This window comes from Macaca mulatta, chromosome 19 (assembly GCF_049350105.2).
Source record: "Macaca mulatta isolate MMU2019108-1 chromosome 19, T2T-MMU8v2.0, whole genome shotgun sequence".
In the NCBI taxonomy this organism is placed as follows: domain Eukaryota; kingdom Metazoa; phylum Chordata; class Mammalia; order Primates; family Cercopithecidae; genus Macaca; species Macaca mulatta.
The window spans coordinates 47,272,008-47,292,425 of NC_133424.1; the positions used below are offsets into that span (position 1 = coordinate 47,272,008).

General features: G+C 52.9%; 1 protein-coding gene across 10 annotated transcripts; it reads right to left on the reverse strand.

Moving 5' to 3' along the window:
- Positions 1–237: 237 nt before the first annotated feature.
- Positions 238–18,782, reverse strand: CLIP3 (CAP-Gly domain containing linker protein 3). Of its 10 annotated transcripts, none has more exons than XR_013408649.1 (14): positions 18,633–18,782; positions 18,102–18,325; positions 13,083–13,222; positions 12,903–12,996; positions 12,538–12,699; positions 12,098–12,216; positions 10,364–10,600; positions 5,007–5,142; positions 4,713–4,862; positions 3,397–3,604; positions 3,204–3,327; positions 2,970–3,034; positions 2,494–2,566; positions 238–1,789 (listed from the first exon to the last, which is right to left on the reverse strand). XR_013408649.1 is itself a non-coding variant. In XM_001101586.4 (14 exons), the coding sequence occupies exons 2-14, from the start codon at positions 18,265–18,267 to the stop codon at positions 1,735–1,737; spliced, it is 1,644 nt and encodes a 547-aa protein (XP_001101586.1). In that variant the 5' UTR covers positions 18,268–18,325; positions 18,633–18,782; the 3' UTR covers positions 238–1,734.
- Between the last annotated feature and the right edge of the window lie 1,636 nt (positions 18,783–20,418).

Sequence of the window (20,418 nt, forward strand, 5' to 3'; positions counted from 1 at the left end):
CTGGCACTGGCCAATCAGAACTTAAGAACCGAACCGGGCCATCGGCCGAGTGGACCCGGATGGGCGGGACGGGGGCTGCAGCCGTGACAGCCGCGGGAAGATACGAGAGGCTGCTAGAAGGACTTCCCGCGGCCAGCGCCAGCCGGTGCCCACACCGCAGGGAGGCGAGACTGAAGGAAGCACTTCCTTTCCCGTCTTCTCCCAACAAGGGAAACCCCCAATGACCCGACACAGAGAGGCCATAGAAACGTCTTTATTGAAGAGGACAGGAGTCATGCTGAGTTTGGGGACATGCAGTGAAGGGGCAGTCGTGAGCTGTCCTTGGTGGTTGGGGCCCCAGGTCTGCCCTGGACTCCCTGGGCCTTCAGGTTCTCCCTCGGGCTGTTGGTCGGGCCCAGGTGCTGTGGGGTCCTTTGAGGCCAGTGACTAGAACGTAGGTTGAAATCGGGGTTCCAGGATTTGGGATCCCCTCAGGGCCTTGGGGCCTTCCATTTACTAGAGATGGAGGCTTTAGGATTTGGGGTCCCCTTAGGGCTGGGGATCTTGGAATTTGGTGTCTTGAAATCCGTGGACTCAGGGCATTGAAATTCTCCAGTTTCCAGGGATGGGAATTCCTGTGTGGGGTTTCCTGGTGCCTGTCAATAGGGCTTGAGGTGCCTGGGAGCCTGGAATGCATATCCTGACTGCAGTCTCCTCCATACCAGGCACAGCGACCTCATGATTGGGTTTCCTGGTGGCTTGGGATTGGATTTTCAAATTTGGGATTCCCTGGGGATTTGGGGATTCCATGATTCGGTGGTCCTAGGAGTTAGGGCATTGGGGTCTTCTAGGGGCTGTAGGACTTGAGGGCACAGGGGAGTTTGGGATGTGTGTACTCTAGGGTTTGGGATCCCCAGAGTCCTAGAATGGGGCCTCCAAATTTTGGGGTTCCCCAAAGGGGGAAGTCGTTACTTAAAAAATAGATAATTTTCTGGGAGCCTGGCCAGCACAGGAGCTGTGGGCCATGTAGGGTGGGCTTCGTACAAGGCACTGGGGGTTTCTTGAGGGTGCAGAGGGTAGGAAGACTTGGGGGTCCTGTAATTAGCACTTCCAGGACTGTTTTGGTGTCTGTAAATTAGGGGTGACAGTGGGCTGGTTATGGTGGGTTTCTCTTGAGGGGTAAGAACAAGGGTCTTTGTTAATGAAGGCAGTCTCTGATTGAGGGGTTGGAGTGTAAGGGCTTCAGGGTGACCATGGGGTCACGACATCTTGAGGGGACTGATGTTAAATGGGGAACAATGACATGAACGTCTGTTACTCTTTTGCTTTGGGGGTGTGACCTATGTTTATTTCAAGAGGACTTAGTGGGGAGTGTTTGTTAATGGGGAAGTTTCTGATCCAGGGTTGGGTGATTCAAGAATGTTCTGTTGTAATGCGTTATGTGGAGAGGGTCACCATCATTAGGGGTGATGTGGAAATCTGTTAATCTGGGAATCTGCTCTGCGGGGTTGGGGATAGGGACTAGCCTGAAGGTGCTACTCAGGGAATCTCTTTCTGGGTGAAATGGGGTCTGTATTTGGGGGTTATTATGGGGCTATCTGTTAATAATGGGGCCTCAATGATCGAGGGCTGGCTAACAGGGGTCTCTACTCTGGATGTGTTACTGGGAATCTCTATCTCAGGGTGACTCAGGGCTCTTCGGGTGTCAGGAGATGCTAGTGGGGACTCTGTCTCTTTGTCAGGTGTCCAGGGCCTCTAAGACTGCATCTCTGCCCTCAGCATCCAGGGGAACCAGCAGCAGAACAGCAACCTGGAAAGGAGAATCACAGGGTCACACCCTTAGGCAGGCAGCGGGGACATCTGCACCCATCACCCCCAGCCTTTCCCCCAGTGTTTGCTATCAGGACTTTCTGGATTTTGCCTGTACCTCTCTGGCTATGGTTTGTTTGTTTGTTTGTTTGTTTGTTTGTTTTCTGAGACGGAGTCTCCCTGTCACCCAGGCTGGAGTGCTGTGGCATGATCTCGGCTCACTGCAACCTCTGCCTCCCAGGTTCAGGCAATTCTCCTGCCTCAGCCTCCCGAGTAGCTGGGACTACAGGTGTGCACCATCGTGTCCGGCTAATTTTTGTGTTTTTGGTAGAGACGGGGTTTTACCATGTTGACCAGGCTGGTCTTGAACTCCTGACCTCAGGTGATCCAGCTGCCTCAGCCTCCCAAAGTGCTGGGATTACAGGCGTGAGCCACCCCGCCTGGTCTGTAGCTGTTATTCTGAGGCTCGTGTGGAGGGAAGGGTGTTCTGCTTCCTTTACTGCCCCCCCCGAAAGTGGAAGTCACTAGAATTCAGTGCGGGGCCCTACACCCTAAAGACTGTTTCTGGGTATGCTAACAAGTTACAAGTTTTCCTAACCTCTCTTTCCAGCCCTGACCAGAGCTCCAGATCTCTGGGTCCAACTGCCTTGTGGATCCCTCTCCCTGAATGTCGCATAGGAGAGGGGATAGGGGTTGGCCACACACCTGGAAATGGAGTTCTCTGATGCAATGTCCTTTGGGGTCCGGACTGTGGTGAAGGTGCGTTTGGGCTGCGTCACTGAAGAAGAGGTCAGGATGTCAAGTGAGGGGATGACAGACCACCTGTGTCCTCAATACTCATTCATACTCCTTCTCATTAATACCTCCCCATGTCTCCAGCCCCTACCTGGATCTCACATTCCCAATACCCATCTGGGCCCCTTGTCCATAATTCCCACCATGTCCCCCAGTGACTATCCCTTTCCCCAGTATCTGCTCAACCTCATGTCCCCAAAGAGCCTTGTTGCTAACTTCCTCATACCCTTCAGCACCTATCTTTTTGGGGACCTTGTCTCATCATTTTCCTGGACCCTGTATCCCCCATTAAATACCAGAGACTGTCACCAGTATATACCTGAGAACCCAGGACCCTTCCTCCCATCCCCAAACTTACACTCCCCACATATCATCTCCCAACTCACTTGTCACTTGATGCACTTTTTTGGCTCCAACACTGTCCCCAGGGGGATCAGTGGATCCGCCAATCCTGAGGAGACACAGGGATGGGGGAGAGGTCAGAGCCACAAGAGGCCAGAGTCTGACTGGGGGCTGGGGGGTGTCCACACTGTCCTGCTGGTCTGGGAGGAGGAGGCCATCTGACGGGGGATCAGGGCTCCAGGTGGTACCCTGGGTTGGGGCTAGAAGTTTAGGCTCACCTCTGAATACGGGATGCTGGTGCGAAGACCCCATGCCTCGGGGGGCAAGTGAAGTACCGGACGCCGAAGACAGAGCCATCATGCTTGCCTGTGGGCTGGTCCAGCTCAATGCCATACCAGTAACCTGCAGCACAAGGGTGTCAGGATTTCTCAAGGCCCTGCCTGGCCCCTGGCCCAGAGTCCCCATCCTCACCTGGGGCAAAGTCTGTCTTCCCATAGAAGCGCACAATTCCCTGCTTCTGGCCCGCGACAAGGACCTGGTCTCCAACCTCAGCCTTGGCCCCATCCCGCTGCTGCAAGCTGCCCAGGGATGGGGATGATGGGGTCTTCTTCTTGCCTAAGGGAAGAAGGTGCAGGAGGTGCGTAGGGGGGTGATGCCAGCTTTGGGAACCCCAGGCCACCTGGAAAACCCCAAGGTAGAAACCCTGTTCTTGGTTTGAAGTGAAACTGAATCCCAGATGCCAGAGAATTAGGAAGGGGCTTTAGGCCTGAAAGGAAACCAAGTCAGAGAACCTGAAGAACCCCAAAATCCTTTCTCAAAGCTGAGGATATGTTGCATTAGGAAAAGCTGAGTCAGAAGTCAGGAACCCAGAAACTGTCCTTTTAAAATGAAGGGAGAGGCCGGGCGCAGTGACTCATGCCTGTAATCCCAGCACTTTGGGAGGCCGAGGCAGGCGGATCATGAGGTCAGGAGATCGAGACCACAGTGAAACCCCATCTCTACTAAAAATACAAAAAATTAGCCGGGCACGGTGGCGGGCGCCTGAAGTCCCAGCTACTTGGGAGGCTGAGGCAGAATGGCATGAACCTGGGAGGCGGAGCTTGCAGTGAGCCGAGATTGCGCCACCATATTCCAGCCTGGGCGACGGAGCGAGACCCCATCTCAAAAAAAAAAAAAAAAAAAGAAGGGAGAATTTGGGTCTGAGAGTAAATCAGGCTGGGTGCAGTGGCGCAGGCGTGTAATCCTAGCACTTTGAGAGGCTGAGGCAGGCGGATCACTTAAGGTCAGGAGTTTTGAGACCAGCCTGGCCAACATGGCAAAACCCTGTCTCTACAAAAAAAATACAAACATTAGCCGGATGTGGTGGTGGGCACCTGTAATCCCAGCTACTTGGGAGGCTGAGGCACGAGAATCGCTTAAACCCGGGAGGCAGAGGTTGCAGTGAGCCAAGATCGCGCCACCACACTCCAGCCTGGGCAACAGGGCAAGACTCTTTGTCTCAAAAAAAAAAAAAGTAAATCAAATGACCAAAGCCAGTATCTCCACAGATTCTTCCCTAAAACTGGGGGAGACCTTTGGGCCTGAGAGGAAACTAAGTCACAGAGGGCAGGGAACCCACAGGTCCTTCTAAGAACTAGGGGGGACCAGTACTGAGCCAAAGGGGAAACTGAGTCACAGAAGTCAGGAACTCAGAGCTTGTCTTCCAAAACTGGAGTTTGGGCCTGAGGAGAAACTGAGTCACAGAAGCTGAGCTACTCCCACAACATCCCCAAACTGGCTCTTCCCACCGCAGGGATCCCCTCTCTGACCTTTGTGTTCCCTGCGGCCTTTGCCGGTGACACGGGAGAAGTCCATCCGGGGGGTCCGGGGCGTAGAGGTGACAGAGGAGGGGGGTGCGTCCACTGCCTTGGAGATCTTGGACACGGAGGCAAAGAGACCTACGAGTACAGAGTTCGAGCCTGGTGTTGTCCAAGCCTCTGCCCTCAGCCCCCATCCCCCATCCCCTGTTTCCCAGTCAGCAGCATCAGAACTGCTGAGTGGACCCCCGGCCGCACCCCTCTTGGGCCCCAGGTGAGACTAACCCTGCTTGGGGGGGCAGATGAAGTACCGAACGCCCCCAACGCTGCCATCATTCTTGCCCTCAGGCTCGTCCAGCTCCACGCCCACCCACTGGCCGCTGGCAAACTCCGTGGTCCCACAGAACCGCAGTGTGCCCGTCTGGGGAGAGAAGGGAGGTGATGGCTGAGGAAGGAATGCTGGGAGGCCAACGTGGAGTGCTCGCACACAGGCAGCAAGGTAGGGTGCATAAGGCCACCCTGGGCCCAAACCCCAGGTCACACATCACCATTTGCTGGCTACATGAGTTAACCTCTCTGTGCCTCAACTTCCTTTGCTGTGAAATGGGAACAAATATACTCACCTTATAGGATTGTTAAAGAGTTGCCCTGTCTCATATAGTGAATAGTGACTAGCCACATAGGACAATTTAAATTTATTTATTATTATTATTATTATTATTTCAGACGGAGTCTCGCTCTGTTGCCAGGCTGGAGTGCAGTGGCAAGACCTTGGCTCACTGCAAACTCCACTTCCTGGGTTCAAGCAATTCTCCCATCTCAGCCTCCCAAGTAGCTGGGACTACAGGTGCACGCCACCATGCCTGGCTAATTTTTGTATTTTTAGTAGAGACGGGGTTTCACCATATTGGTCAGGCTGGTCTGGAACTCCTGACCTCAGGTGATCCACCTGCCTCAGTCTCCCAAAGTGCTGGGATTACAGGCATGAGCCACTGTGCCTGGCCAACAATTTAAACTTAAACAGGCTGCGGTGGCTCATGCCTGTAATCCCAACACTGGGAGGCCAAGGCTGGAGGATTACTTGAGGCCAGGAGTTTCAGACCAGCCTGGGTGAAAATGGCAGGACCCTCTCATCTTAATCTGTTCCAAAATACAAAGGCAGCAAGACCCTATTCTCTATAAAAGAAAGAAAAAAGGTAGCCAGGTGCAGTAGTTCAAGCCTGTAGTCCCAGTTACTTGGGAGGCTGACGTGGGAGGATCACTTGAGCCCAGGAGTTCAAGGGTGCAGTGAGCTATGATTGTGCCACTGCACTTCAGCTTGGGCAACAGAGCAAGACCCTGTCTCAAAAATAAATAAATGCATACCTTAGGAACAAGACTCAGATAATTTTTTAATTTAAAAATAAATAAATTTAGTCTGGGCACAATGGCTCACACCTGTAATCTCAGCACTTTGGGAGGCCGATGTGCGAGGATCACCTGAGGTCAGGACTTCAAGACCAGCCTGGCCAACATGGTGAAACCCCATCTCTACTAAAAACACAAAAATTAGCTGGGCATGATGGCGCACGCCTGTAATCCCAGCTACTCGGGAGGCTGAGGCAGGAGAATTGCTTGAACTCCGGAGTGTTGCAGTGAGACCAGATAGCGCCATTGCACTCCGGCCTGGGCAACAGAGCAAGACTCTGTCTCAAGAAAAAACATAAATAAAAATAAAAATCAATAAATTTAAACTAAAAGTGCATTTCCCCAGTCACACTAGTCATATTTCAAGTGCTCAATTGTCACATGTGGCTTGTAGCTTACTTTACTGAACAGCACAGACACAGAATATTTCTACCATTACAGAAAGCTCTGTTGCACAGGACTGTCATAGAGAAATTAAAACCCTCGGAACAGGCTTGGCATTAAGTAAAGGATCAGCAAGTATTCGTTATTGAAAAATGGTTTTTTGCTGGGCGCAGTGACTCACGCCTGTAATCCCAGCACTTTGGGAGGCCGAGACGGGCGGATCACGAGGTCAGGAGATCGAGACCATCCTGGCTAACATGGTGAAACCCCGTCTCTACTAAAAATACAAAAAACTAGCCGGGTGCGGTGGTGGGCACCTGTAGTCCCAGCTACAAGGGAGGCTGAGGCAGGAGAATGGCGTGAACCCGGGAGGCGGAGCTTGCCGTGAGCCGAGATTGTGCCACTGCACTCCAGCCTGGGCGACAGAGCGAGACTCCGTCTCAAAAAAAAAAAGAAAAATGGTTTTTTTCTATTTTAGGGACAGGGTCTCACCCTGTGGCCCAGGCTGGAGTGCAGTGGTGCGATTATAGCTCAGTGTAACCTCGAACTCCTGGGTTCAAGCAATCTTCCCTCCTCAGTCTCCCAAGTAGCTGGGACTACAGGTGCACACCACCAAAGCCTGGCTAATTAAAACAACAACAACAACAAAACTTTTCTAAAAAATAGAAATGGCCGGGCACGGTGGCTCAAGCCTGTAATCCCAGCACTTTGGGAGGCCGAGACGGGCAGATCACGAGGTCAGGAGATCAAGACCATCCTGGCTAACACGGTGAAACCCCGTCTCTACCAAAAAATACAAAAAACTAGCCGGGCGAGGTGGCGGCGCCTGTAGTCCCAGCTACTCGGGAGGCTGAGGCAGGAGAATGGCGTGAACCCGGGAGGCGGAGCTTGCAGTGAGCCGGATCTCGGCCACTGCACTCCAGCCCGGGCAGCAGAGCGAGACTCCGTCTCAAAAAAAAAAAAAAAAATAGAAATGGAGTATCCCACCGGGCGCGGTGGCTCATGCCTGTAATCCCAGCACTTTGGGAGGCCGAGGCGGGCAGATCACGAGGTCAGGAGATCGAGACCATCCTGGCCAACACGGTGAAACCCCGTCTCTATTAAATATACAAAAAATTAGCCGGACGAGGTGGCGGGCGCCTGTAGTCCCAGCTACTCGGGAGGCTGAGGCAGGAGAATGGCGTGAACCCGGGTGGCGGAGCTTGCAGTGAGCTGAGATCGTGCCACTGCACTCCAGCCTGGGCGACAGAGCGAGACTCCATCTCAAAAAAAAAAAAAAAAAAGAAATGGAGTATCCCCATGTTGCCCCCCAGGTTGGTATTAAACTCCTGGCCTCAAGCAATCCTCCCCATCTTGGCCTCCCAAAGTGCTGGGATTACAGGTGTGAAGCCACTCTGCCCAGTCTGTTAGCTATTATCATGCTGTAACTTTGGTCAGGGGACTTCTTGAACCTCAGTTTCATCTGTAAAATAGAGATAGTAAGATACCTCATGGTGTGATTGTCTGATGGAAACTTTTTTTTTTTTTTGAGACAGGGTCTCGCTTTGTCGCCCAGGCTGGGGGTGCAGTGGCATGATCTCAGCACAGTGCAGCCTCAAACTCCTGGGCACAAGCGATCCTCTCACTTCAGCCTCCTGAGTAGCTAGGACTACAGGTGTGCGCCACCATGCCTGGTTAATTTTTTCATTTTTAGTAGAGATGAGGTCTCACTATGTTGCCCAGGCTGGTCTTGAACTCCTGAGCTCAAGCGATCCTTCTGCCTCTGCCTCCCAAAGTGCTGGGACTATGGGCATGAGCCACTGCATTCGGCGGAAACATTTTTAATACATGTAAAGTTGCTTAACTGCAGTGAGCCTTTAGTGAGTGTGGTTATCATCATTATGGGAGGCTCATTCATCTCTCCATGTCTCAGTTCCTTGTCCATATCATGGGCTAATTAATTAGTGCTGATCTTAGAGGGTTGGTGGAGGGACTAGAACAGTGCCTGGCACACACAAAGAGCATTTAGTATGCACTGGACTCTGTTCTAATGGCCTTACGCATTTTAATTAATTTAAACCTCAACCAGCCCCCCAACGTGGGTACTATTATTATCTCCATTTACAGATGAAGACATTGAGGCCCAGAGAGGCGGAATCACTGGCTCCAGGTCCCACAGCTGGGAAGTTGCAAAGCTGAGATTTACCTGGGCAAGTCCCTGGGCCTGAGCCCATGACGCTGTGCTATGCTGCTTCTCTAAGGGGCAGTGATTGGTATTCCATGTCTCCAGATAAAGATTTTCACCTGTTGGAGGCTTTTATAGTCTGGCTTACAAAATGGGAAGAGTCAACCCAAACTTTCAGAATTGTGCAATGGATACAATTAGATCGTGTACATCAGAATGCTTTCTGGATGGGGCCGGGCGCAGTGGCTTATGCCTGTAATCCCAGTACTTTGGGAGCCAAGGTGGGTGGATCGCTTGAGGGCAGGAGTTTGAGACCAGCCTGGCCAACATGGCGAAACCCACTGCTACTAAAAATAAAAATAAAAAATTAGCCAGGCTTGTTGGTACACACTTGTAATCCCAGCTACTCGGGAGGCTAAGACATGAGAACGGCTTGAATCTGGGAGGCAGAGGTTGCTGTGAGCCAAGATCGCGCCACTGCACTCCAGCCTGGGTGACAGAGCGAGACCCGTCTCAAAAAAACAAAAGCAAAAATCAAACTCCTTCCGGTAGCCTATAGGTCTGCTGTGACCCAGCCTTGCTGACCTCTCCACCTCCCCCCGCTTCCCATAACTCCCTCATCACACTGCCCCTTCCTGCCTCTGTGTCTCCATACCTACTGTATCCTCTGCTTCCTTAACTTTGCAGAGGAAGCTCTTTCCTGTCTTAGTTTGGACATCACCTCCTTAGAGAAGCCTTCTCAGAACACCCCAGCTAAAACCACCCCAGCATTCAGCCAGGGACAATTTACTAAATCCAAACATGTAATGGTGTTCACAGCCCTTGTTGCTACCAGAACTTTATTTATTTATTTATTTATTTATTTATTTATTTATTTTCAGTAGAGGCGGGATCTCGCTATGTTGCCCAGGCTGGTCTCTAACAACTCCTGGCCTCAAGTGATCCTCCCACCTCAGCCTCCCAAAATGCCGGGGTTACAGGTGTAAACCACCATGCCCAACCCAGAAATTATCTCAACCATAGGTTTACTTTCTTGACTGTCTCTGCTTCATTACAAGTGGAGCTCCATGAGAGCAGGGCAGGGGCAGACACAGCCCTCCCTCCCTAAGGACAGACTGGGGTCCCGTATGGAGCCTGAGGGACACCAGGAAATGAAGTTGGAGTCCCTGGATAAATGAAGATTCTCTCTGCCCTCTGGGCTGTGATACCCGCTCCCCCTAGCTGAGACTCCTTTCTCCCTTTTTTTCCCTGGCTTGCTCCTCCACATCTGCAATTTGGGTGCATTCCCCATCACACTCCAATCACTCTGGCCTGGACCTTCCTAGCCAGACTTGCCTCTGAGAGCGAAGGGGCCTGATCGAGGACCACAAGACCCAGGGGGAGCCACAGGTGCACAGAGCTGCGCAGATCACTCTGCTCACCCCTCCCCATGGCAGCCATGACCGCTCTCGGCCGTCACTGTCAGATGATGAGTTGTTTCCCCCCCAGGATGGAGAGCTCAGCACAAGGTGAGGCTCAAAGGAGACACCACGGAACAACTGAGACGAAATCAAATACTGGGTGGATAGTTAGGACAGCAAGCAGACAAAGGGGACAGACTGCACTCTGCCCAAGGATACAGTTCCAAGGGATTAAGGGGCTAAGTCCCACCCCACCCACCACGCCAACACACACCCCAGCCCCTGACCTTCTGGCCATCCAGCAGCACGCGGTCTCCCAGGCGCAAGCCCAGTGCGCTAAGCATGAGATTGCCTGGGACGTTGTCATAGTTGGGTAGCGTGACCTTGGGGAGGGCGCAAGATAGTGGCACCGCCTCTTCCAGAAGCGTCCGCAGCTCCTTGGCCACCAGCGCCGCCTCTGCCTTGTCCAGGGACATGTCCATAGGATCTGGGACCACCTCCGCCGGCACCTGTCCTTTTCGATTCTGGGGGCCAATGGGAAGAGGGGGCGGGGACTCAGTGGCAGAGGCCACACCCCCATGGAGGCCCTGACCCTAGAGACCACCAGTCTGGGTGATGCAGGGTTAGGACTAGGTCATACCCTGGGCCAACCTGGGAATAAGAAGGGGCAGGGCAAGCCGGGTAACATGGCTCACGCCCATAATCCCAGTACATTGTGAGTCCGAGGCAGGCAGATCGCTTGAGGTCAGGAGTTCAAGACCAGCCTGGTCAACATGGTGAAACCTTGTCTCTACCAAAAATACAAAAATTAGCTGGGTGTGGTGGCGTGTGCCTGTAATCCCAGCTACTCAGGAGGCTGAGGCAGGAGAATCCCTTGAACCTGGGAAGCAGAGGTTGCAGTGAGCTGAGATCATGCTACTGCACTCCAGCCTGGGTGATAGAGCGAGACTCCATCTCAAAAAAAAAAAAAAAAAGGTGCAGACCACATCCCCAGGGAAACCCACCCCTGAGACCTAGGGCTGGGGGTGTGTCAAGTAATTGAGGGTGGGCCTGGGGGTGTAGGCAGTAGGGATGAGGGCCACACTTCAGTGCTGCAGGTTACGCCCCCAGGGAAGCAATCTCTGGAGACCCCAAGCCTGTAATGAGGACATGTGGGAGATGTACATTAAGAATGGGTTCCTGTGGGCCGGGTGCAGTGGCTCATGCCTGTAATCCTAGCACTCTGTGAGGCCGAGGTAGGCAGATCACCTGAGGTCAGGAGTTCGAAACCAGCCTGACCAACATGGTGAAATTCCATCTCTACCAAAAATACAAAAATTAGCCAGGTGTGGTGGCGCGTGCCTATAATTCCACCTACTCAGGAGGCTGAGGCAGGAGAATCGTTTGAACCTGGTAGGCAGAGGTTGCAGTGAGCTGAGATTGCACCACTGCACTCCCGCCTGGATGACAGAGCCAGGCTCCATCTCAAAAAAAAAAAAAAAAAAAGAGAGAGAGAGTGAGAGTGGGCTCCTGTGGTATATAGTCAGGAGTCGAACTCTGGGCCAGTGGGGAATGGGGAGAGGCAGGGTCTCAGGGGCACAGGCCATGTTCCCCCAAGATACTAGTGCCTGGACAGCTGCAGAGTAATTAGCATTGTGGATGGAGCCTGGTAATGCATGGGTTGGAAATCAAAGATCATATTGAGGGCTTAGGAGGGGACCAACCCTCTCATTCACAGAGGGCCTAGCCTTACTTTCCTCATGTCCTTGAAATGCTGTTATGCACTGCCACGGGGTAGGCTGGATGACCCTGGGCAGATCCCTTAATCTCTGCCTCAGTTTCCCCATTGTAAAACAAGGCTTATAATAGACTTCACCTGACATGTAATGAACACTAGGCAAATTTCAGCTGTTACTGCATTTGCTGAATGTACAGACATTTGTAGTATCTGGGAAGTCACGGGAAACGCAGAGACCTGCTGGAGGGAAGTGGGGGAGGACGGGAGCAGGAGGGTAACGGGTTCTGGGCAAGGGTGGCAGTACCCTCAGTGCAGGGTTGGCGCCGTGCTCCAGCAAACATTTGGCGGCGCCCAGGCACAGGCTGGAAGCAGCGATGTGCAGGGCTGAGCCGTGGTTGAAGTCACTGCACGTGGAGTTCACCACTGGAAGTGGGCAAGAGGAGGGGTTCCGGGTGAGCACCTGTGGGACCCCAGCCCTCCTCCTACCTCGGGGCTCATCTCTTGACTTGCAGGTCCCAGAGCCTCCGACGCAGAGCCCCGCCCCCACCTCGGAGCCCCACTCTCCCTTCGCGGCCCCGCCCCTCCCTAGAGTGGTAGTCCACTGAGCCCCCTCTCCCACGCCTCCAACCTCCCGCTGTCTCCTCAGATCGCCATCCTCCTTTCCCTCGCAGCCTGGCCCTCACCTGGGTCTCTGCATCCCTCACCCAGGTCCTTGCCCCTCCCAGCCAGGGCTCTCCTCCTCACCTCGTGGCCGCGCGCCCTTCAGCAGCACACGCACGAGGTCGGGCACATCAAAATAGGCCGCGTAGTGAAGCGCGTTCATGTTGGTCCAGCGGCTGCGCAGGGTCACATCTGCGCCCAGCGCCAGCAGCTGCTGCGAGAGGCGCACGGCTGCCGCGGGGTCCCCTGCGCGATAGGCGGGATCAGCTTGGAACCCCCATTCCAGAGCATGGGCCCAGTGTACGGGGAGGGCCCTGCGCCTCAGGGACTATACTTTGGGATCTGAGGCTTCGGGTTCCAGATGGGGCCTGAGTTCTGGGTGGTTTTGAGTGTGTTGGGTCTGGGGGCCTAGGCTTTGGGGCTCATGACTTGGGGGTGGGGGCCCTCACCGACTCCGTGGGCCCCAGCCTTGCACGCATAGTGGAGCAGTGTCATGTCGGTCAGCCCGTCACGATCGTTCACATGGCAGCCTCGGCGCAGAATCTGTGAGTACCAGGGGAGCAGGGAGGGTCACCCACACATGTGGGGAACCGCATCCCCTCTCTCCCTGGTTTCCCCAGTGTTCTTACCTCATTGCCGATGACATCTATCTTGTGCTGGACTTGGGGCACCCACTGGCGCACAATGGCAAACAGCTCGGGGATGGTGGTCTGAGGGTCAAACAGGATCTCCTGGCACGCCGGGTCATTGGGATCGAAGAAGGTGAAAGCTGGGGTGGCAAGAGGTCCAAGGTCACCCCACGCAACTGACCCCCTCCTTCCAGCCTCAGTAGGGGAGCTTTGCCTCTTAGAGCCTCTAATGCGGGATCTCAAGCTGGTGGCACATGGGCCACAGTCAACCCACAGGCATTTCCTGTGTGGCCAGCATGAGGTTTCAAACTCAGGTGGGTTCACATAAAAATCTGGATGCCCAGTGTGTCTTGAAAAATTGGAAGATCAGGCAATTCCCATATAGCAGAAACTCCACCCCCTGAAACAAAAGCCGGACAGAGTGCAGTACCTTGGAGTCTGCATGTCCAGGGGGACTGCTACTGACCTCACCCACTGTTGCCCTGTGAGAGTGTGAGTGAAGTTTGGCTGAATCCCCAGAGCAAAAATAAATAAAGCCAGAAGTCCTGGTTTTTAATAAAACTCTCCCAATTGTTTCAAATACCATGTAGCCCACATAAAATGTATCCATGACTGGGCACAGTGACTCACATCTGTAATCCCAATGCTTTGGGAGGCCGAGGCAGGAGGATTGCTCGAGCCCATAAGTTTGAGACCAGCCTGGGCAACATAGCAAGACCTCTGTCTTTATAAAAAGTTTTAAAATTAGCCATGTGTGGTGGTGTGCATTGGAGCTACTCAAGGATATTGAGACAGGAGGATTGCTTGAGTCCAGGAGTTCAAGGCTGCAGTGAGCCATGATCGTGCCACTGCACGCCAGCCTAGGCAACAGAGCAAGACCCTGTCTCTAGAAATATAAAAAATAAAAATAGAGGCTGGGCGCGGTGGCTCACGCCTGTAATCCCAGCACTTTGGGAGGCGAAGGCAGGCGGATCACCTGAGGTCAGGAGTTCAGGACCAGCCTGGTCCAACATGGTGAAACCCTGACTCTACCAAAAATACAAAAATTAGCCAGGCATGGTAGTGGGCGCCTGTAATCCCAGCTACTCAGGAGGCTGAGGCAGGAGATCCGGCCACTGCACTCCAGCCTGGGCGACAGAGCGAGACTCCTTCTCAAAAATAAATAAATAAATAAATAAAATAAAAATAAAATAAAATATATCTATGAGCAGGAATCAACCTGTGGCCAGCAAGGGTGGTGCCCAGAGGCACTTCTGTCTCCTCCCACTCAACTCTAAGGAGTACTGCTCTCTGTGACGTCAGCATCCAGCACAGGGCCCTGGCACGTGGCAGGAACTCAGTGCGTGGTGAATGAACGAGTACATGAATGATCAGATTATACACAGCCCAGGGAAGCGCCACATAGAAGGTGTCTCCAGGAATCAGTTGGCATGCTTCTTTTAGAACTGCAGTCACATCATAGCCCTGCTTGGCTTAGAACCCTCCTCCAGCTCCCATCCCATCCAGAGAACAGACCAAAGTCTTCCCCATGGCCCTCAGGGCTCTGCACATCCAGCCCCTCAGTTCTCAGCCCTCTCCCCTCACTTATTCCCCTTCCCTCATTTCCCACACTGGGCTCCCTCTGTCCCTCCCACGTGCCAAGCAAATTCCTGTCTCAGGGTCTTGGCACTTGCTGTTTTTCTCACTCGGAATAGACTTCCCACACATCTTCTCAAAGCTTTATAGATCTTTGCTCAAATGTCATCTCCTCAGAGAGGCCTCCCCAAACCACACTGTCTAAATCGGCACCCGCCCTTCTCATCTCCTACTCTTTCTTTTCTTTTTTTTTTAAGAGATAGGGTCTTAGCTGGGCATGGTGGCTCATGCCTGTAATCCCAGCACTTTGGAAGGCCAAGGCGGGCAGATCACGAGGTCAGCAGTTTGAGACCAGCCAGACCAACATGGTGAAACTCCATCTCTACTAAAAATATAAAAATTAGCTGGGCGTGGTGGTGGGCACCGATAATCCCAGCTACTCAGGAGGCTGAGGCAGCAGAATCACTTGAACCAGGAAGGCAGAGGTTGCAGTGAGCCAAGATCGTGCCATTGCACTCCAGCCTGGAGTCCGTCTCAAAAAAAAAAAAAAAAAAAAAAAAGATAGGTTCTTGTTGGAATGCAATGGTGTGATCATAGCTTGCTACAGCCTTGAACTCCTGGGTTCAAGTGATCCTCCTGCCTCAGCCTCCCTGGTAGCTGGGACTACAGTACATACCACCATGCCCGCTATTTTTTTTTTTTTTTTTTTGTAGTAACAGGGTCTTGCTATGTTGCCTAGGCTGGTCTCAAACTCCTGGGCTCAAGCGATCCTCCCACCTTGGCTTCCCAAAGCACTGAAATTACTGGTGTGAGCCACCATGCCCAGCCCTTTATTTATTTATTTATTTATTTATATCATAGCTCATATCACTACTTAACATGTTTACTCCTTCTCTTTCTCCCTCCTCCATTTCCTTTCTTCTTCCCTCACTAGGATCTAAATGCTACGATTCCATTCTGCCCCATTCACTCCTTTATCCCTAAGGCCAGGCACAGCACATGGCACACAGTAAGTGCTCAGTCAATCTCTGTTGAATTAATGTACAGATTTAACAGATATACTTGGATTTCCTCTTGGAGTCCACCTTAGCCTTTTCCCTGTCCTTGACCACATTTCCAGATTCCTTCACATTCTGGGACAAAACCCTCTCCCGTTCTGCAAGCAAGACTGCTTGGAGGGCTCAGCCTATACCCTCCGACCTCCCACTGAGTCACAGACCCCAGCCACCTCCAGCCGCATTTCCAAAGGAGATTTTCCAGTTTTCTGAAGTACAGCCCGCCCCCCGCAACACCTCAGGCCCCAGATAACTTTCTTTTTCTTTTTTCTTTTTTTTGAGACAGGGTCTCACTGTGTCACCCAAGCTAGAGTGCTGTGGTGCAATCCTAGCTTGCTGCAGCATCGAATTCTCAGGCTCAAGTGATCCCCCCACCTCAGCCTCTGGAGTAGCTGGGACTACAGGTACTCACCATGCCTGGTTAATTTCTAAATTTTCTGTAGAGATGGGGTCTTGCTCCATTGCCCAGGCTGATCTTGAACTCCTGGCCTCAAGCGATCCTCCCACCTCGGCCTCCCGGAGTGCTAGGATTATAAGCCAGAACCACCGTGCCTGGCCAACTTTCTTATTTTTCTTAGACTGAAGTCAACTTGTAGTCTCCCTGATCCACCTCTAGTGGGTGACATGTCCATGGATGCCATCTCTCCTGCTCTATCCTGGCAACGCTAACTCTCTGAACCTGGTTTCTGAACCTCACAGCTGCTGGGGATTCCCAGCCTGCATATCTTCCAAATTCCCCTTCTACATTCAACTCTGGCTGCGCTCCATCCCCTTCTACCCAGTACCCAGAGGGAGCTTTCAAACTGTAAATCAGACCTGCCACTCCTCTGCTTTTAAACACCCTCACCTTGCTACTCTTCTCCCCCATCCCACTTAGAATATAACCAAAGTCCTCACTGTAGCCTTGAAGGCCTTTCCAGATCTGACCTATGCCAACCTCTCACCTCAACCTTGATCATTCCCTGAATGCAGCTCCAGGATCTTTCTGTTCCAAGTTCAATTCTGCCTCAGGGCCTTTGCACTTGCTGCTCTCTGCCTGGAACACTCTTTTTCCAGCTCTCTTCTGGCTGATTCCTCCCCATGCTCCGGGTCCCAAACTAAATGTCACCTACTCAGAAAGACCAGCCCTGACTACCCCTGCAGGTAGCTGCCCCCTAGTCATGATCATATCCCCACCTTTCCTTCCCTCCCTCCCTCCCTCCCTCCCTCCCTTCCTTCCTTCCTTTCTTTTTTTGATAGTCTCACTCAGTCACCCAGGCTGGAGTGTAGTGGCTCGATCTTGGCTCACTGCAACCTCTGCCTCCCAGGTTCAAGCGATTCTATGGCCTCGGCCTCACGAGTGGCTGGGATTATAGACGTACGCCACTATGCCCAGCTAATTTTTGTATTTTTAGTAGAGATGGGGTTTTACTATGTTGGCCAGGCTGGTCTCAAACTCCTGACCTCAGGTGATCCACTGCCCTCGGCCTCCCAAAATACTGGGATTACAGGCGTGAACCACCACACCTGGCCCACCTTTTCTTTCTTTCATAGCACTCACTCCAATCTGAATTTATCTGATTTCTGACTTATTTATCTGTTCACTTATTTAGTCTCTCCTTCTCTCCTGCAAGGGAGGATCATTCCTGGATCACTTGGGATTAAATCTCCAGCACCCAGCATAAGGCTTGTCACAGAGTAGCAGCACTCGATAAATATCGCTTGGTCAATGATTAGACACTTTCAGTTTCTCCAAGAGGCCCTCCTCTCAGCTCCATACCCTCCTACCTCAGATCCTTTACCCAGCAGTTACCTCTCCTGGGACCCCTTTCCCCTGACCCCTCTCTTAGTTAACCCCAACTCACCCTCCAGTCTTCTCAAATATAACCTCCTCAGGGAAACCATGTCTTAAAAAACTCTTGCAGCAGCTTGTTTTTGGTAAATACAATTTTCATAATGTCTTGTAATTACATATTTATATTACATTATATTTTTCTTTCTTGCATATAAACCTAAATGTGAACTAAATTACATTATGGTTTAATACCTATTTGTGTGGCTGTTACTGAGGCCTGTGAGTTGTCTCAGGGTAAAGACTGGTTCTCTCTTGCCCCCTGCTGTGGCCCCAGCCCCTAGCATAGAGCCAGGTCCACAGACGCTTTCAATAAATGATTGTTGAAAGACTAAATGATGGAATGATGTGTCATGAATCAACGACTAGGAGTATTACAATTCCATTCTTCAATGGGTGAATGAGTGAATGAACGAGGGGTGCTCTGCAGCCAAGATTCCTCTGGACCACCTTCAAATTCCCCAGAAATTCTCCCACCATCACCACCAGCAGAGCACAGCCCACCCTTCCCAGCCACCCAACGCTCCAGGCTAGATTCCAGGGTGGGGACAGTGTTACCGTAGTCCTTAGGGAGGGGGGCAGGTGCCGAGGGGTGCACAACAGGCTTCTGTCGGCGCTCCTGGGTGGGGCTGGGGGCCTCGGGGACGGGCTCATCCTCCTCCTCCTCTTCTTCCTCCTCTCCTCGGGGCGGCGGGGCCATCGGGGCAGGATCTGTCTTAGTCATGGTCCTTGGTGGCCCTCGGGGGGCAGGTGCAGAGTTGGGGGCAGCTTTCAGGCAAATCCTGGAGGCAGAGGTCAGCTGGAGAGGGTGCCCCGCAGGCTCCAGGGTCCAAGCCCCTAGGAGCTTCCAGGGCCCCGAGTGGCCTCCGTGCAACTGGATCTTGGGCAACCATAGGGACCCCCGTTACCCACAGAGGGCCCCGGTGTGTGCGCCCAGCGCCTGCCACCTCCCCCAGGCCCAGCCCCCCATTCTTCTCCTCCCGCGTCAGGCCCCTCAATCTCAGCCGCCCCCTCCCCGGTTTGTTTATCTCGGGATGCAGGATGCTTCGCCCCTCCCCTTCTCCGCGGGCCGCCCCCTCCCCATCTTACCTCGGGCGGACAGCGCTGGGGACCAAAGTGGAGACTGGGGAGACTGTGGGAGCAATGGGGTGTCGGTGTCAGGGGACGTGATGGGGCAGGCGAGGGAGACAGAGAGAAGGGGACGAGGCCCAGGCGCCGACGGGGGGTGGGGGCGGAGAGGGAGGGGCACGACTGCGCATGCGCTTGCTGCCCCCTTACCGGCGAGGGGAGGAGGGACCAGGAGGAGGGATCGGGAGGCGCTCGCATTGATGGAGGGGCCAGAGGCGGCGACGCAAAGGGGAGAGCCTCTGAGTACAGGGAGAGGAAGAGATGGCTACGGAAAGGAGCGAGATAAGCAGATACAAGGGCGAAAGAGAGGGCTGAGAGAGCGGGTACAGATCTTACCCATCCCCTTCCGCCACGCCTGCAAACCAGGCCGGTGAGGGCAGTGGTCTCCCGGCGTGGTGACAACGGATGTTCTCTCTCTCTAGGACCCTAGACCGGACCCCTTCTCCAAGCTCACCATTCATAATGGGTGCCTCAGAGAAGTGATTTTCTAGAGACTCCTATCATGATCATCTCATCCTTACCATTTTAATGCAAGGCTCACACACTGGGGCCCACAGAGGTTAAGCCGCTTGCCCAAAAGTACATGAGTAGGTGATGGAGCGAACATTTGAAACCAGACAGTCTGTAAAGTCTGTTTTTTATTTTTATTTTTTCCTAGAGAGGGTCTCACTCTGTCACCCAGGCTACAGTGCAGTGTTGCAATTTTGGCTCACTGCAGCGTCAAACTCCTGGGCTCAAGCCATCCTCCCACCTCAACCTCCTGAGTAGCTGAGACCACAGGTGCATGCCACCACTTCTGGATAATTTTTTAAAGAGACAGGGCCTTGCCATGTTGCCCAGGCTGGTCTTGAACTCCTGACCTCAAGGGATCCTCCTGCCCCAACCACCCAAAGTGCTGCGATTACAGGCATGAGTCACCGTGCCCAGCTTTCTTAATCACCATGCTACATGCCGATCAACCCCTCCAACTCTCTCGGAACCTGTATCTACCCTACGGAGGCCTCCTGAAGCCAGCCCAGGGTCCTGGCTCCATTGTCATGGCTTGGCTTCCCACCTGGAACTGTAGCCTGCTCTGCCTCAAATCATCCCAGCCTGGATGGGGCTGGGTGACAGCCTGGAATACCTCATCCTTCTAATGCAAAGGCCCAGTAGCTCCATCTCCAAAAGATTTCCAGAATCTCACTCTCCCCACCACTACCTTGGGCCCTCACCCTGGTCCATCCTTCATCATCTGCCACCGACACTATGGCAGCAATCTCTTACCTGCTGTCCCCGTCCTCCTCCAACATGCAGCCACAGTGACCCATGAAGACCTGTCGTTTTGGAGCCCTCCTTCCCTCAGAGGGATCTGCCTGCTGCACCTCACTCCAGGTAGAAGCCAAGGCTCTCAGCCACAGCCCACAAGGCCCTATATAAACCCGCCCTATCATCTCTGCACTCACCTCCTCTCACCCTCTTTTGTTCACTCCACCCCAGCCACAGTGGCCTCCTTGCTCCTCCCCACCCCAGGACCACTGCACTGGCTCTGCTTTGTTTTCTTTTTAAAATTATTTATTTATTTATTTATTTTAGATGGAGTCTCACTCTGTTCCCCAGGCTGGAATGTAGTGGCATGATCTCTGCTCACTGCAACATCTGTCTTCCGGGTTCAAGTGATTTTCCTGCCTCAGCCTCCTGGGTAGCTGGGATTACATGCCTGTACCACCACGCCCAGCTAATTTTTATATTTTTAGTAGAGACGGGGTTT